This window comes from Ambystoma mexicanum, chromosome 8 (genome assembly GCF_040938575.1).
Source record: "Ambystoma mexicanum isolate Mex_15411 chromosome 8, UKY_AmexF1_1, whole genome shotgun sequence".
Classification (NCBI taxonomy): domain Eukaryota; kingdom Metazoa; phylum Chordata; class Amphibia; order Caudata; family Ambystomatidae; genus Ambystoma; species Ambystoma mexicanum.
Genome location: NC_090929.1, coordinates 1091617160 through 1091635439, shown reverse-complemented (window position 1 = coordinate 1091635439; position 18280 = coordinate 1091617160). Strand labels below are relative to the sequence as shown.

At 46.2% G+C, this 18280-nt stretch overlaps 1 protein-coding gene across 2 annotated transcripts in view; it reads right to left on the bottom strand.

Moving 5' to 3' along the window:
• Nucleotides 1-18280, bottom strand: part of SPEN (spen family transcriptional repressor) — a 633803-nt gene that overhangs the window by 64127 nt on the left and 551396 nt on the right. For both annotated transcript variants that reach the window (XM_069611090.1, XM_069611091.1), the window contains one exon: nt 14927-15334. In XM_069611090.1, coding sequence (XP_069467191.1) covers nt 14927-15334 — 408 coding nt within the window. The remainder of the gene's footprint in view (nt 1-14926; nt 15335-18280) is intronic.

Sequence of the window (18280 nt, the reverse complement as noted above, 5' to 3'; positions counted from 1 at the left end):
AACCCCAGAACATTTTTGCTTTACTGGTGGATAATTTTTCCCCCTATACCTCAGTGACTGGGAACCTTTTTGCACACTTACAGAATCTTTTACTCTTCATGGGTGTCATTTTTAAGACTCTCCATAGTGTCTTTATAAATGTATCCTCTTTGATGACTTTCGGCACATGCTGCCTATTGTTGCTGGGTTGCCCTTGGGGCTCCCCTTTAGCTTTCCCTGGCTACCTTCTAAGAACCACAGTTTCCAAGGGTAGGAAGGATCGTCGGATCCCCTTTATATTTTGGAAGGGGAAACCAGCACACCCACGTTATGTGGCGTGCTGGGGCATGATGCAATGTATCCCCTTTCTCATTTTAACTATAACATTTACGTTACAGGGACAAGCTTATCTTTAATGGCTGGTGGCAGTGAACCTTTTAACTAATTCGGTACAGTTTTAGCTGCGGTAAAGGCAAATATGGGTGCTAATTTTACCAAAATGGCCCTGGTCATTTATAGCCTAACAGGAACAGTACAGTGGAACCAACGGCATTAACTTTGGGAAAGGGGGACCCAATTCACATGTGAGTAAATTAACCCTATAACTACTTTCTGTTAGAATGGCGAAACAGTTAATAAGGAAAGTCTTTATACCTTTCAGAATAGCAGGACATTTCCAAGGTAAGTAAAATAACCTTACATACACTTTCGCTTACACTTTTACAAGTTTGTAACTGTTCACTCTAAGAGCTAAAGTTACAACGAACTATTTTACAAGTAAGTAAACTTTTCAACACTTGTTTTACTTTTCAAGGCAGACCCTTGTAATTAAGCAGCCCTTCCCAATTCTATGACATGAGTTCTCTAAGAGGCAGAAGAGGGACACTAGTAGTCTAGGAGCCAGCGGTAGGCAGGGCGAGATAAGGCTCAGTTGCAGGCAAAGTCCGAGTTCCAGAGGAAGACTGTTCAAACAGGTATTTTACTTTCAAAGTTAGCTGAGGGTCCAGGGTCGGAGAAGACACCCTAGGAGGATTCCAGCAGGGGCCTGGGTGAACTGGACAAAGAACGCCTATTCACAGGAACACCCCAAAGCTTTACAGAAATCACAAAGGCTTGATGTTAGGCAAGATTGTATGCAGTACCCGGTGGGGGATTGCACCAGCCTGGTCTCCTGACAATAGTTAACCCAACCTTTGCTATAAGTCTGTAATACACAATTGGCAGAGTGACTGAGCAGTTAGGCTTATCTCAAGAGGGGTCAATGTGAGCTGCAGGGTTTCAACAGAGTTTCACGGTGACAAGTATCCAAATAACACTTACACGCAAGGTTTCTTGATTAAATAATGTATTAATTTAATCAGTCAGTTGAATAAGCCTTCTTTAGAAGGGAGCAAATAGGTAACAAATATACTTCAAAAATACACACTCAGTTTCAATAAATCAGCAGATACCCTTTTGGGATGGCACACAGACACTTCCTACACACTGAGGTGACTTCAATAACTAGGACACTGGACACAGATATCACTGATACATTTAGAGCAAACCCGAGTTTGGTGTCAAAAGGAAAAGGTTAGGGGAGGAAACAATGGTTAACAAGTTTCTCAAACAGGTAAGCAGTTTTAAACCCCAAAATGCAATGTAGATTAACCCTTTCCTAGCTATACAAGTAAAGAATGTATGACCTTTTGGAGAGACAAATCAAAACACAAAGTCAGAGGTTAGAAGAGTCTTCGGGGAGCCAGGACAGCCAATGTCAATTGAGCAAAGTCTAGGGGAGCTGAGGCACTTCTTGAAGGGAAGTAAAAGGTCTTGTGCAATTTTATAGAGCGCTTTGTAGAAAAAGAAATCACTTTTGGGCCACAAGCTGGGAGGCTTGTGAGGGGAAAAGCTGCAAACAACTCAAAAAGGCGGCAAATGCAAGTCTAAACTGAGAGAAAGCAAGCTACACAACAAGAGGTAAGTACTGCTTTTTCACAGAACCTCAGATCTGAAGAAATTAGTTCCAGCTGGCTTCTTTTCCTGATGAAGTATGGCAGATCCTGTTGTTCCTGGGCCTCAGTCATGGGACAAGCAGGGCGTCTGGGGGATTCCTGCAGTACGATTCGAAGGTCGGCAGCAGCAATGGGCAAACTTCAGATTAGCAACACTTCACGGTTTCAGCTTCTCGCGAATAGCACCAGCGCGGTTCTTGGACTTTCCTTGCTTCTGGTGTCCAGCACTCGGTTGAGGTGGCACAGGCTTGGTCAGCCCTGCTTCGAGGGAGTCCGGAGGATCTCCTGGAGCTCGGGTCAGGCTTATAAACGATGCACTCTATTTTGGAGTTCCTCTCCCTGGCTCTCGATTCCTGCAGCAGAAATGGAAGTACAGCAAGCAACGAGAGGATTTCCAGATGGTTTAGTCTTGGAGTCGATTGGTCCCACCAACCCAAGGGAGAAGTCGTCCTTTGCAGGGTTTCTCTAGTCGAGGCGATTTCGGAGCTTCAGCACTGCGGCAGGGCTTCACTGGGCAAACCAGTGGTCCAGGAGTTGCAGCAAGCATCTCTTCCAAGTTCTTCTTTGGATTCCTTCATCCAGTGGTCAACTCTGCTTTCTGTCTAAAAGACCTCTCCTTTTATGCGGGTTTCTCCCATTCATTCGCAGACTACTTGTCACTCACACAGCAGGGTGGCTGTCTACCAATGACAGCCAGCCAGCCAATCACCTTTGGGTGCATTCCTGTAACCAAGGAGACTAAGCAAAGGGTGTTTCAGGCACCTCCCTCGCTTCCTGCCCTGCCAGACATGCTGGAGCCAGAGGCAGGCTTCAGCCATGAACCCCGCCAAAGACAAAACGAACAAAGGGACCAAACCTGGTTTGGCGTGCAGAGTAAATCTGAGGAAGGACCTTTACAACAAGAAATGGTGAAAAAAGAAGACTAGAGCCATTTTGACAAAAAGGGCACCCATAGGTGCTATACTGCAGCTGCAATTGCAGCCTTCTGTAAAAACACACAATGGTAGGAAAAAGTAAACCACTGCCACCAGCCATTAATTGTAGAAAGGGTAACAAAAATGTTACATGAGAAAGTAGACAAAGGGAATACTAAGTAACCCCTCCAGAACTCTATGGAAGATAGTGTGCACTGGGTCTACAAAGTTACAAACGGTAAGTAAAGTCAATATCACTTTACTGCTCTTGGAAACAGTAGTTTAACCAAGAGAAGGTATTTAAACTTTTGGGCAATCTGAAAGACTTCCCTGTGCCATTGCACTGAAGGTGCCATGTGTCACAATGCAAAAAGATGATGCCTATGGAGTTTGTCAGACTCCAAAACCAAAAGAAACACAGGGTTCAAATCAAAGAAAAATACAGGAGAGAGTGGGAAAAAGGTCTCTCACTCTCCAGGATAAAAATCAAAGGTCCTAAAGTCCAGCAAAAGAGCTGGGGGTCTCCAAGGTAGAAGGGAATTAGCAAATTTCTGAGAATTCTCCTTAACACTCGTCCCCCCCAGACTAAGGGACAGGATGATTTAATATAGGATATGATATTTTATTTGTATCGCGCTCATACTAAAGTGTTTCAGAGCGTGACAAGGCTAGGGAGGGGAGGGGAAACAAGGGAAAACCACAACGATCTTACTAGGCCCATTGACATTGAAAACGTGCAAGTACAAGGGAAAGGGGAACAAAGTGCATGGAAAGTGGGAAGAGTGGAAAGTGCGGAGAAGAGGAGAACAGAATAAATAATAAATAAAAATAAATAGATAATTGAGGCAATAAACAGTGGTAGTGCAGCCAGCAAGTGGCAAGTGCTGTATTTATGGCAGCAGACTGGGTAAGTTTGATAAGTGCAGAAAAAAATAAAATGGGGGTAGGGGGCTGTATGGGTATAGATACAGTCCCCCAGTGCAAGGGGTGGCCAGGAGGCAGTGCAGGTGGGTGGCAGGGTGAGCAGGTACCTGGGCACAGGGGACAGAGGGTGACCAGATGCACAGTGCCAAGAGAGAGCAGATCAACAGGAGAGGGGGAGTGAAGGCAGTAGCAAAGAGGAAGGTCTTGAGGTGCTTCCGGAACCGGAGATGGTTCTGCTCAAGTTTTAGAGTGGCAGGGAGGCTGTTCCAGAGGGAGGTCCCAGCCGAAGACAAAGATCTACCCCCAGCTCATTTCTTTGAAAAACGACTGACCGAGGGATTTAGAGGTAGAGGAGCGAAGAGCTCGAGAGGGGAGGCATTTACGGCGGGATAGCTGAAGGTATTTTGGACCCAGGCCCCAGAAAGCCTCGTGGACAATGCAGAGGGTTTTGAATTTAATCCTTGCATTCACTGGGAGCCAATGGAGAGATTTCAGAGCTGGAGAGATACGATCCCAGGGCTTGAGGCCAAGGACAAGTCTTGCAGTCCTGTTCTGGATTAGTTGTAGAGCGCCGAGTGTAGAGGCAGGTAGATTTAGAAAGGGGCTGTTTAGTCCAACCTAGAGAGAACCAGAGCTAGGGAGACGGTGTGCTTCTGGGGGAAGGAGAGGAAAGGTAGAGAACCTCTGAGGAGGTGCAGTAGGAGGTTTGACTTTTTAGAGATATCAGAGATGTTGGCAGAGAAGGAAAGTGTGGAGTCAAAGATAACCCTGAGTGAGGGGAATGGATGGTGAAGGTGTGCCGATGAGGAGGATCTCAGTCTTGCTGGCATTGAGACAAATTTCATTGGCGGCGCACCAATCTTGAAGGCAATTAGGCAATCAGAGATGAGAGGGAGAGGAGGTGGCTGGGGGCAGCCTGAAAATGAGTTGAATGTCATCAACGTAGCACTGGAAGTTTGAGCAGAAAATGGCAATGGAGTGGCCAAGAGTTGCCAGGTATTTGTTGAAAAGCCAGGGCGAGAGTTTAGACCCCTGGGGAACACCACAGGTAGAGAGGAAGATAGATGATAGGAAGGACCCTAGTTGGACCTGGGAGAGGAAAGAGGTCAGGCAGGCCAGAGCCTGGTCGGTGATACCCAGGTTATCACAGAGACGGTTGAGCAGGATGGTATGGTTGACAGTGTTGAAGGCTGAAGAGAGATCGAGTAGGATGAGGAAAGAGGGAATATTTGAGTCAAGGTTTGAGAGCAGATCTCCACGGATGTTCAGGAGGGCAGTTTCCGTGCTTCTGGCCGCTCTGAAGCCAGCATGGTGGTCAGGGAGCAAACAAACGGAATGAAGTTTAAGCTGAGAGATGGCCAGCTTTTCCAGGAGTCTACCCATTCACTCCTGGATGAATCTCATAATCCAGCCATTCTGGAGAGACCATCAGCATGTTGGCGATTACACCCTGACATGTGTTCTATGGTGAAATCAAACCCTTGGAGGCCGACTGACCAGCTTAACAATTTAGGATTCCCCCCCTTCATCTGTATTAACCATCTCAAGGGTTGGTGGTCTGTTTGAATTACAAAAGTAGATCCATACAAGTATGATCTAAACTTCTTCAAAGACCAGTAGAAATACCCCAGTCAGCACAGTACCCTAGCACGGGAGAGTTCCAGCAAGAATACTTCGGGTTTGTGGCTGCAGATCCTGGTAATTGAATTCCTTTATTATGAAGACAGAAGCCAGGTCACAGCAAGGGTTTCTGTAGCAGGGATCAAAGGGGAAGGCTCCAGGCAAGAGTTTCTTCGTGACTTGTTGTGGCTCTGTGGTTTTGGCGCCCTTTTCAGGAGGCAGAAGACGACTGAATATCGCCAGTCAGATTCTTGTCATTTGCAAGGTCTGGCACTCTGATGAGGGGACTTTTCGGACTCCATGCACGTCTCTTGAGGTCCACCGGATGTCCACAAACTTTCAGCAAGATTCGGAAGACCATGCACTGCACAATGGCTCGAGGTCCCAGGGTATTGCAGCCCTGCAAGGTCGCAGCATGACGTCGGATGGCTCAAAATGCAGGTCTTCTTGGAACGAGTGGGTCTCACCAGGCTCGGCGGCGTCCGTTTCGGGATCCCCAGGTTGATTGGAAGGAGGGGTTACAGCAGGCTTCGGTTACACAGCAGGCTCTCCGTTTTGCTGGAAATCGCAATGACCTTTGTTTCATCTTCCTCTTCGATTTCGGTTCCAGTGGTCGACTACCTCTTCAGCTTATAGGATCAGACTTTTATGCAGGAACCCAACCAATCAAACAGCCATGCAACAATTAGGGGGGGGGTGGGTGGGGGTGATGGGCAGCCCTTTCAGGACAGCCATCCTCCCAGTTTGAACTGGATTCTTACAGGCTGGAAGACAAAGGGCTGCAGAGATTTGCACTCCTCACTCGCTTCCTGCCTTCACAGACACTCTTGATTCTGGGCAGGCTAGACCGAGGTCTCCTGCGGAAGATTTAAAAAAAAAATAAAAAAAAGGGGGGAGGGGAAGATCCAAGAAGTGCAAAAATGGCAACAAAAACAACTAAGACCGGGGCCATTTTGGTAAAATAGATTTAGCACTAAGGTTAGAATCTTACTCAACATGGTGTCCTCCAGGTCTAGAGAGGATAAGAAATCACCTTTTTGCAGCTTGCCCCAAAACATGGAGTGTCTCCATGCAAAAGGTCAGAGACCAGAGATTGCACCGGTCGAGTATGCGCCTCCACCTTCCGATTTCTTGTTTACTAATTATCTGGAGTACACTCTTGAAGATAAACTGGGACACACTTGATCGTTCCCTTGGCAAGGAGGCATTACACCCCCACGTAGGAGCAACGATAAGTGTTTTTCTGCCTTTGGGACGGGTGGAGGGACAGCAATGGACTCTAGAGTATGACTGTGTTGAATGATGGATAAGGAATACGTTACGTACCTTCATCTCCTTTTCTCCAGCATTGGTATCTTGCATGGATTCACACACTCTTTGAATATTCCCCATTGTCAGGTTGGGCATCCTCTGTTAAACTGCTTGTCACTTTAGTAATTTTGGGTCCTACTGTCCAAAGCCAATTAGACACCCCAGAGGCAAACTTCAGATTTGGCAGCGCACAATGTGGCTGTAAGAGCCAAGAACAGCCAGAGAGGGGTAGGAGGGAGGGTTGCATGTGAATCCATAAAAACACCAATTCTGCAGAACATGATTAACAGGTAAGTAACTTATTCCTTCCCCAACATTGGATCTTTCATGGATTCACATGCTCTTTGAAAAAGATTATACAGCAGTACATGTACACAACCGACTCACCGCTGGAACACTAATCTCATGCGAAGAGGATGCAACGCTCTGCCTGGCCGACGCAGGACTCCTCCCTGGAATACCCATTAACGCAGTAGCACTTTGTTAAAGTATAAACAGACCTCCACGTGGCTACCCTTCCAATGTTGAGCAGCGGAACACCGGATAGGAACGCCGCAGTAGAAGCCACAGACCTCGTTGTGTGTGCTCTTTGTCTTCTTTGAAGGGGCCTGTTGACTAGACTATGGGAGTGGGAAATGCACGCCGACAGCCATTTTGCAATGTAAGACTCCGAAAGGGCAATGCCCTTGCCCACAGGTGCGAAGAAAACAAACATTTGTGATGACGTTCAGAACACTTTAGTGCGAGTCGCATAGAATTTGAAGGCTCGGGCGAGACCCAGGAAACGTAAAGATCCCTCTACCAGAGAGGAAGGAGAGCTAAAGAACACTGCCAGAATCAAAGGTTCATGAAGGCAGAATGCAGAAAGGACCTTCGGCATGAGGGAAGGGTTTGTATGACGGACTACCTTAGACTGATGAAATGTCGAGTAGGAAGGCTTGCGGAAGAGGGCCTGCAGTTTGCCCACCTGTCTGGCTGAAGTAATAGCAACTAGGAATGCCATCTTAGAGGAGAGAAACTTCAAAGACGCTCTGCTTGGAGGCTCGAAAGGAGAGCCCATTAGCTTTGAGAGGACCCCCTTGAGTTCCCAAGCTGGAGCAGGAGCTCGGACAGGGCCAAAGGGTGAAACAGCCCTTTGAGGAAATGGCTGCTAATTGCACCTTGATAGAAGTGTTCTAAACCAACATTTGCCAAAGACAGGAGGCATGGCAAGATGTCAGCAGCCTGAAAGTGCAACAGCTCCAGGTGTTGCGCACCACATCCTCAAGCGCTTCTGTAGCAGGACAATGTCGATGGCGTTCTTGCCCTGGCCAAGATGTTTCTGCAGTTTGTAGGTAGTGGCGGCATGTTTCCTAATTATTGGGCTGCAGGAGCCAGGCCGTCGAGTTGAGGGACATTGGATCGTGGTGCGGGACAGACCCGCAATCTCTGAAGAGAAGGCAGGAGAGCAGGAGCAACCGACAGGTGAAGCAGGTCGGAGTGCCAAACTTGACGCAGCTGGGCCCGGGGGATACTAGGATCCTCGTCGAGCTAACAAAGAGGCAGTTGTTTAGTGAACTTAGACGTAGGCGATGATTTAGTTGTAAAAGGAACAGGCGCAATGGATTTGATCGTTGACAGTTGATTTGGTCGGCGACAAGATGGTCAACTGGATGATGGTCCAAGAGGACTTCGGCCGTCGACAGGGATACTATAGCTGGAATGTTTCTGGCCTGGGAGGCCTGGAGTTGGACAACCATGGCGTAGAAACTGTAATTGAGGACCATTGTTGCTTCTCTGAAGAGTGCTTAGATGACGAAGCTGCTGACAGGGGGGTGGAGGGTTTGAAGCCAGAACCTGATCTGATTAGGCTTGCTTTGGAACGTGGCTTCTGGTGGATGAATTACGTCGAAGCTGGTTTCCACAACAGGCCTGTGGCCTACATTTGTAACCCTCTTGGTTGTTGCCAGAGCGTGATGTTGGTGGACAATAAGAGGATATGTAATCCTGTGAAATTATGGGAAAGCAGGATTTACTAGAGTGCAAGGATTGGCATCACTGTTGCAGAGTGTGTCGGCCTTGATGGCTTGGAGAGTCTCACCATAATCATTCATATAGTGCCTTTACCATTGATATGGTCCCAATGCACAGTAGGTTTAACGCTCTTGGGGGACCAAAGTACAGGTATGGGAGTTTAGAATGTGTGCACGCATTTTAGCCAAAATTAAGGTAGGTAGGTAGGTAGGTAGGCGTGGCTAAGTCTCTGCTAGCCACCCATGTCGAGCTGGCATGTGGATAGGTTCTGAGAGGTAGTCTGGAGGGTGAGAGGAGGAGAGATAAAGTGTGCAGATAGACCAAATCTTTATATTGGGGGACAGCTGCATTCCACTGGCAGAGGTGTTGTGCAATGAATCTTAAGTAGTGCATGTTAGGCAAGAATTGATGTAGTAACCACTTAAGCCACAATGCCTTCAGGCTGTTGAGCGCTTTACAAATTTTAATAAATAAATAAATCCTGTGGGAGACTACAGAACATTTGTACTCTTGGTATAGGCCTGTACAAGAGGGGTAAATGTGAGCTGTAGCAATGAAATTCACAAATATAAGTAGCAAAGTAACACTTACACTCAAGGTTTTAGTTAAAAATAGTTATTTAACATCAGTTTTTAAATAAGCATTCTTTATAAAGGGCAATGTAGGTCACAATCAAATATACTTTAAAATACTTTTCCAGAATCAACACAAAGCTAGTAGATACTCTTTAGAGATGTTTGTTACACACTTCCTACACCCCTCACTAACTAGGACAGTAATGGCATTTATATACCACTAGTACACTTTGTAGATTCTGAGGTTTGTAGAAAGGAAAGGTAAAAGGAAGGAAAAAGGTTGAACAGGTTCCCACAGCAAGTGAGCACTTTAAATCTTCCAATGAAGTCTAGATAAAAACCTTTCCCAGCAATATCAGTTTAAGAATCAATGTATCACCTATGAGGGACAGTAAGTATCAAAGTCAAATGGACTAGAGCTGAAATCAACTCTAGCAAAGTAGCTACTGCAAGGCTCAACTGAGAAAAGCAAGCAACAGACACTGAGGTAAGTACCCCAAGTCAATGCAGTACTTTTGGTTAGAAGAAGTGTGGTCCAGCTGGCTTCTGTCTGGTTGCAGCTCTTCAGATCCTGGATTCCTGGGCCCCAGTCGTGGGGACAAGAGCAATTTGGAGGTCGGCGGCAGCTACAGGCTCTTTTCGGATCAGAGGCACTTCGCGGTTTCAGCTCTCTGTTAACAGCACCACCGCGAATCTTAGTTACCGGTTGGGCTTCTTTCACTCCTCGAGTCCTGCACTCGAGTGAGGTGACTCGAGCTCTGGTTGTCCTGCTTCTGGAGAGTCCTAGGGAGACTCCTGGAGCTTCTGGCCCGATCGCAGACGTTGCACTCAACTACGGATTTCTCGACCCTTGGCACTCGGTTCCTGCAGCAGCAAAGTAGTACAGCCAGTCAGGTAAGGTGATCCAGTGGCATTCGTCTCAGGGTTAGTTGGTCCCACTAACCAAGGGAAGAAGTTCTCCCTTCCGGAGCCTGTCTTGTCGATCAGAAAAATGAGTTTCAGCATAGCAGCAGGGCTTCACCGGGCAACTCAAAGGTCCAGGACGATGCAGCAAGCTTTGTTCACGGTTTATTCGTTGGGTGCTCTTCCCAGTGGTCGGCTCTGCCTCTAGTCCCAAAGCCCTCACCTTTTAAGCAGGTTTCTCCCATTCATGCACAGCCTATTCCCTGAGGTGACTTCAATTACAAGAATAGTATTTGCATTTATATATCACACCAATAGGCTTTGTAGATTCTGAATTGCAGAAAAGGGTTAAGGGAAGTAAAAAGGTTAGAATAGTTTCTCAGAAAATGTGAGCACAACAATCCTCCAATAATCTAGTTATGACTTCCCCAGCAGTAACAGTATACAACAGGCTACAACCTAAGATGGTGTTAGGGAGAATTCTCATAAATGTGCCAAGTCCCTTCACCTTAGAGACCCATAGCAACTTTGCTGGATTTTTGAGGACTTGATTTGTTTACCTGGAAAGAGTGAGAGACTTTTTCCCCACTCTTTCATGTATTTTGATGTGTCTTTTACTCTTGTGTTCTTTGATTATGAAGTTTTAGATAACTCCATAGGCATCATTTTTTCATGTGTGTTACACAGCACCCTCAGAGCAGTGACACAGAAATGTATTTTAGACTTCCAAAAGGTTCAATTACCTTCTCTGGGATAAACTACTGTTTCCCAGAGAATGTAAGGTTAAATTGACTTTAGTAGTCTTTTAAAATTCCTAGACCCAGCATACACTATCTTGCAATAGAGCGCTGGAGGGGTTACCTAGTATCCCCTGTGTCTAGAAATTCATGCAGAAGTCAAATGATACCCTTTCCTATCTAAATGGCTGGTGGCAGTGGTTTTACAATGAACTACCACGATTTTTCCCAACCGCGAACACCGGTAGCTAGAAATCACGGGGGCCATGTTTTTCAAGATGGCACCTTAAGCCCCTTTGTTTAAACAGGTCCTGGTCTTTTTCCGCCATTTCTTTTTGGAAAGGTCCTTCTAGTGTTCGTCTCTGCGTGCCAAACCAGGTTTGGTCCCTTTGTTTCTATACCTTTGGCGGGCTTCAGGACTGAAGACCACCTCTGGCGTCTGAGTGTCTGGGGTGGGCAGGAAGTAAGGGAGGTGCCCAAAACTCCCTGTGCTTAGTCCCAAATAGTAGGAGACCCAAATGCACTTTAGCGTGATTGGCTGGCTGACTGTCCGGCAAGGACAGCCACCCTGCTGGGTGAGTGACAGCTAGGCTGGAATGAAAGGGAGAAAACTATTTAAAAGGCGAGTCTCTTGGACTGGAAAGCAAAGTCGACCACTGGAACGAAAGAACCGAAGACGAGCTGGAAGAGGACGGCTGCTGCAACTCCTGGACCGTTGGTTTGCCCGGTGAAGTCCTGCTACAGTTCCGAATTGCCAAGTTCATCTCGACAGAAGAGCCCCTTCAAGGACGACTTCTTCCTTTGAGTTGGTGGGACCAATCAACTCATAAAACACCTGGATACCATTCTAGGAGCTGGTTAGGATTACCCGGGGGAAGGACACAAGCTTGTGTTCTTGACGACAACTACTCAAACCGAAGATCTTCCATTTTGCCAGCTTGTTTGACCAGTCCCTGTGCAGGAGTCCCCCGACGTCCTCCCTCTTTGTCCCCACGACTGAGGCTCAGGAACAGCGAGATCTGCAGGAACTGGCAGGAACCAGCGTCTTCAGCTGCATCTTTTCTTCATACTAAGGTACTATGCCAACCTGATTGAGAGAACTTACCTCTCGCAGTGAAATTTCGTGAAACTTTCCCAACTTGCAGGCCTAATCAGTTTTTGACCCAACATGTGATTCTTTTTCATACAAACTACTTCTAAGAACATTGGCAAAGACTTTACAGTTTACTGCAAGAACTGCTCTTTCCTAGAAACTTATTGGTTTGGTATTGACGTGTGTTTGTGTATAATATTAAGTTGCCTCCTTCTAGTGAATGTTTACTAAATGATTGTGTAATAAATTAATAAGTGTTTTACCAAGAAACCGAGTGTGTCTACTTGAACCACTGTGATTGGAAGACCTCTGTGTAACAACCTTTTACTGCTCACATTTCCTCTTCAGATAAGTCTGGCTGCTCAGCTCACTACCAAAATCTGTAGTACAGACTTATACCAAAGGTTGGTTTTGCTTACACCTGTAGTCCTAATTGTATGTGGTGATCCCAGAGGGTACTGCATGCAATTCTGCCTAACAAAGGGTATAAGCAATACCAAAGTCAATGGATTTAGAAGTGTGCCTTTAGGGAGCAAGGACAGCCAAAGTCACTTGGACACTATAGTTCTGATGCACTTCTTGGATAAACGTATTGCACAAAGTTAGAGAGTTCAGAAAATCACTTGTAGGAACAGAAGCTGTTAGGCCTGTGCAAAGGGAGCTGAAATCAACTCAGAAAGTAAGCAGGTGCAATCCTCAAGTGAAACAGCACAATTTAAGGCAAGAAGGCAAGTACCCACAAACCTGAAAAAGTCCAAAGAGCTCCAGCTGGATTCCGTCTTGCTACAGCCAAGCAGACCAAGATTCCTGAGCCTCAGTCGTGGGGACAAGAGGGAGGACGTCTGGAGGGCTTGTGCGCCAGTACTCAGGAAGGTCATTGGCAGCTACAGATTTTCTTTGTTTCAGCAGGACTTTGTGGTTTCAGCGCTTCGCAAACAGCACTGATGCAGAACGGTGGACACTGGTTGGGCTTTCCTTGCTCCCTCGGTCCTGCAATCTGGCGAGGGGACTCTGGATCGGGATTTCCTGTTTCTAGAGCGTCCATAGGAGGCTCCTGGAGCTTTTGTCCAGATTTGTTCTGCAGCAGACGTTGCACTCGGTTTTGGACACTCGACGCCTGGCATTGGGCTTCTGCAGCACTGATCAAGTCAGGGACTGCGCCGAAGTGGAGTTCACCTCAGGGTTAGTTGATCCCACTAACCCAAGGGTAGAAGCCGTTCTGTCCAGAGCTTTTCTGTCGAGGTGAAACAGGTCAGCACAGCAGCAGGGCTTCACCGGGCAATTCAAGGTCTAGGAGGTTGCAGCAGGCTTCTATTCAGTTTCTTCTTTGGATGTTTCTTCCAGTGGTGGACTGCCTGTAGTCCCAAGAACCTCGCCTTTTAAGAAGGTTTCTCACATTCATGCACAGCCTAGGCTGTCAATCACACAGCAGAGTGGCTGGCCTGAAAAGACAGCCAACCAGCCAATCAGGACTGGTTGCATTCAGGCATTCCTAGAGACAAAGGACAGGCGAGTTTCGGGACCCTCCCCAACATCCTGTCCTTCCAGACACAATGGAGCCAGGGGCGAAACCAAAAGTTAAAAATTAAATTAAAGTGAAAAATTAAGCCCACCAAAGGCAAGACATACAAAGGGCTCAAACCTGTCCCAACGCACAGAGTAAAACCCAAGAAAGACCACACAAACCTAAAATGGCGAAAAAAGAAGACCAGGGCCATTCTGATGAAATGGTCACCCAATTTTGTTCTGTCACTTGCCAATTTCTCTTGTGAACCAGTTGCACTTAAGTAGGGAGAAATGTATTAACTTGGGTTTCCTTCAAAGCCATATTTTGCTCTAAGATGCTCAAATGATGACTAAGGTTAAGCTGGGATGTCAGCAGATAGAAAGTACCAGCTTGCGTGCAAAGCCAATCTCAGCCACCAATAGAACGTTGGGAAAGTCCTTTAATTGTGAAAGCCTTTCTTCCTAATTGGAGTGACATGGTTCCACTGTTTAGTTGGTAGACAGGAAAGGGATGGCTGCTCCAAGGTTTGTCTACTTCATGATCTTGTTGCTTAAGTACACTGGACACATTCCCCTTTCAGCATTAAGCACAAAGATTGTTGCCTTGAATGATGTGTCTTGGCATCCGTTAAAGGGCGCTGCCCTGTGATTATCCAGAATGTGGGGTCCCATGCTTTCTAGACTTGGTGTAGAATGTATTGCATATATTGTACAATGGAAGGAAAATTAAACCACTGCCACCCGCCATATAAAGTAGTGAAGGAAACATAAAAATGTTACATGAGAATGTAGGAAAAGGGCCGACTAGGCAACCCCCCCCCCCCCCCAGCACGCCACATAAAATGGTGTGTGCTTCACCTACAAAGAGAAAAGGTAAGTAAAGTCAATTTCACCTTACTATTCTTGGGAACAGTAGTTCAAAGAAAAGGTATTTGAACCTTATGGGAAATCTAAAGGATTTCTCTGGGACACTGCATTGAAGGTGCTGTGTGTCACCATACAAAACGTAGATGCCCATGGAGTTTGGTAGACTCCAAAAACAGTGGAAAAACAATCCAAATCAGGTCAAAACACGACAGTGGGGAAAAGGTCTCACTCCACTCCCTCCAGGGTTAAATGAAAAGTCCTAAAGTCCAGCAAAAGAGCTGGGGGTCTCTAAGGTTGAAGGGAATTCGCACTGAAATGAAAATTCTCCCCAACACCTTGCGCTGGAAGATGCATAGTATTTTTAAGTTAACCTTTTTGTAAACACAAAATGCTTGATAAGTTGAATAAAATTAACTTTCCTCACAGATCAGATTCTAAAATGAAGTTTAACAAGTTTAAAGCAGGTCAATAACTAGGTTTTCATGCTTACCGTTAGAAGTTGCACCATATCCACCGGCCTCTGAGAAACAGCATGAAGGACTGGCTCTTGCTTGATAACTGAAAGAGGTTCCGAGCGAGAAAGGCCTGATGGGGCGACGGAAAGAGACGGGTTTGCAACAAACAAAGGTTGTTTTGACACAGCTTGTGTTTGGTGAGGGGATGGAATTTCCTGCTTGATGGAAATCGCGATGGGTGAAGGGTAAGATGTCTGACCAGTGTCCACTTGGGTTCGTTGAAGGTGCTGTATGTGTTGTTCCATCTGCCCTACATGCCGGTTGACAGATTGATGTGGCTGTTCGCCTATTGCAGACGGAGGTCCTTTCAGTTCCTGTGTTACCTGAGGTGTTTTACTACGTACAGGCTGAGTGGTGTGTGCATGTTCCCCTTCAGACAGACCCTGCATAGGAAAGAGGCAAAACTTATGTTTATAACTATTTTTATAAAGTAATCTAAAATGACAATTGAGCTAAAGAATTGGCAAATCCGACAGTTTCAAGAAAAGAAAAAAAACACTTGTAACATTGAACTGCTGAGCTGTTTGTGCTTGTTATCTTAAATCATTTGCCCACCCCAAGAACACGATTCTGCCAGAACATTTCAAAATTGATACCTTATTACATCATGCCACTGACCCATCACCACCGTCCGTATAGTGTTCCAAATGCAAAACATAGGGTGGTTCTAACAGCAAAAGACATTTTCCATTGATCGCAAAAAGGGGATGCAAGAAATATTTTGCATAGACCCTATATGGCATACATGACTTACCGTAATCGTATTTTTCTGATGCTTGCATGCAGTTAGATTCACATGCTATGCAAAGGCCGACATCTAGTGGTAGTCGCAGAGTATTGCATGACTTGTTTTTGAAATTCGAAAAGGGACACTGACTAGGCATGTTTGTAATACTATCCCTTGTGTGACGTGTACTGTACCCATGGTCCTGCACACATCGAGGTCCATCAGATTGTTTTGTTTCCAACATGAGGGAGCGTGAAAGAGAAAGGTGAAAGACATATGGCACCTTCAACTCCAGAAGGGGAGGAAAAGAAGGATGGGCGCATGTGAATCTAAGAAGATACAAGCATTAGAAATACAATTATGGTAAATTATGTATGCATGCTCAGGTTTGTGGATCTGCTTAGAATGACATGCTATGCATAGATTCGATGCTATGCATTGATTAGTGAGTAGCAGCTAGAGAAGGTGGGTTGTTTGAAGGTACAGCAGCACAGGTGTCTTTATACCACTTGACCAACCTGTGAATCTGCTGTAGAATGTGAAATTAAGCAGCAGTGTTGTGTAAATGTGTGCTTTGCAAATTGCATCTAATGGAACATTTGCAATGAAAGTCAGAGTAGCCCCTGTACCTTCGAGTAGAGTGGGCTCTTGGTGGGAAAAGCAAGGATTTGTTAGCTAGTGAGTAGCAAACATGAATGCATTGGCCAATCCATTTGAGGTAGCAGTCTTGGAGACATGGGGCCTCATTACACGGTAGGCGGTAAAAGATTACCGGCACCGGTAATCCCTTACCGCCCTACTACGAGGTCCCTCACCGGGTCCCGTCCTTAACGTGTGGTCAGACCACACATTAAGGACGGGACCAGCTGAGGGACATCAGCGCTAATAACGGTACCGTTATTAGCTCCTTCCCCATTCCCATCGAGTCCTATGGGGGCTGGAATCGGAATGGGGAATGGTAATTGGCATGGGGATTTACCGGGTCCTCCAGGGTCTGAATGACCCGTTAAGTCCCCATACCGCCTACCCAAACCCAGAAGGCGGTAGGGGGAAGCCATGGCGCTAATTGCGCCATGGTTACCTCCCACCATGTAATGAGGCCCATGATCTCCTTCTCTACCAGCTGCTATTGTATTGGGTAATTTATATAGCGCTCTTTCCCGAATGCGCTTTGTGGTTAGAACACCCTCGGTGACTGTACTCAATGTGCTGGAGGTTAAGAGTTTTAGATTCGGATATGCTTGTGTGCATTTTCGTCGGTCTAGGCTTTAGGTGGCTGGCTAGACTCAACTAAGCAGCCCAGAAGGTCAGGCACGTGGATGGGTGCTGTTGGTGGCTTGCAATAGAGTGCTATTGTTGAAGAATCGAAGTGTGGCCAGCTATACCGAACTTCTTTTTGTTGGTAGTCGCTGTATGCTCATGGCAGAGGTGTTGATGTACGATAGGTGTTTCAGTGTGGACGGCAATGTGCGCTGCTATGCGAAAGGGCATAGCCGTAGCTAAATTCTACAGTGCATGGATGTATGGCTGTGCCTGCGGCCTGTGTCCACAGATGTGGTATAAGGTATACGTGCCCCCGTAGGCTTCGATGTTGTTTGGCTGCAGCAACCTTTGTCCAGTGTGGACGGCATGGTCTCATTCGTGGTCTAACTGGTGCGAAAGTCTGAACGGCAAGGGCGAGTGAGGTTTATTGCGGGGTGCCACAGCAAAAGCTGCTGACTACCCTGGTGTATTTGTCAGGTAGGAATGTTGTTGTTCATGGGGCGATCGCTTGTCAGGGTGAGACGATGCAAATGCTTCCGTTGTTGTAGTAGTTGGAGGAGTAAGGTTTATTCTGGCGTGCCTCAGCTAAGGATTGCTACAAGAAAAGCAGTCTTATAAATTAGATTTCTAAGACTAGCTTTGTGCATTGGTTCAAAAGGTGACCCATGAAAGGTGACCCATGTGTTTTGTGAGCACAAAGTTTAGGTCCCACCCAGGAGGAGGATGTGAAATTGTATGGTATAATCTTTAACTCCTTCCATGAAAGCTTTCATTACTGGAACCTTCAGCCATGACACACTGCTTTGTGATGTAATGTAAGCAGAGTGTCGCTAAATGCACTTTGAGGGAATTGAAGACCAGAGTCTAGACGGTAACGCATATAGTGTACTATATCTGAAGGGGAACAGTCAATTGGATTGACATTGCATGATCTGTACCAAATGACAAATCCATTCCATTTGTTAAAGTAGGTATTAGAGAGAATGTTCATTTCAGTGCTAAAATCCTCCCACCTTAGAGACCCCCAGCTCTTTTTCTGGACTTAGGACTTTTTTAATTTTAACGCCTGAGTGAGCGGGACCTTTTTCTCACATGTGTTTTCCCCCTATTTGGATTTTATGTTTCCACAGTTTTTGGAGTCAAATTCCATAGGCATCTGCTTTTGGCATAGTTACACACAGCACCTTCAGTGCAGTGCCACTGAGAAATCCTTTATATTTCTCGTAAGGTTTAACTACCTTTTCTTGGGTGAACTATAGTTCCCAAGAATAGTAAGATGAAATGCATCTTACTTACCTTTTCTCTTTGTAGGTCCAGCACACAACCATGCTTTGCTTGG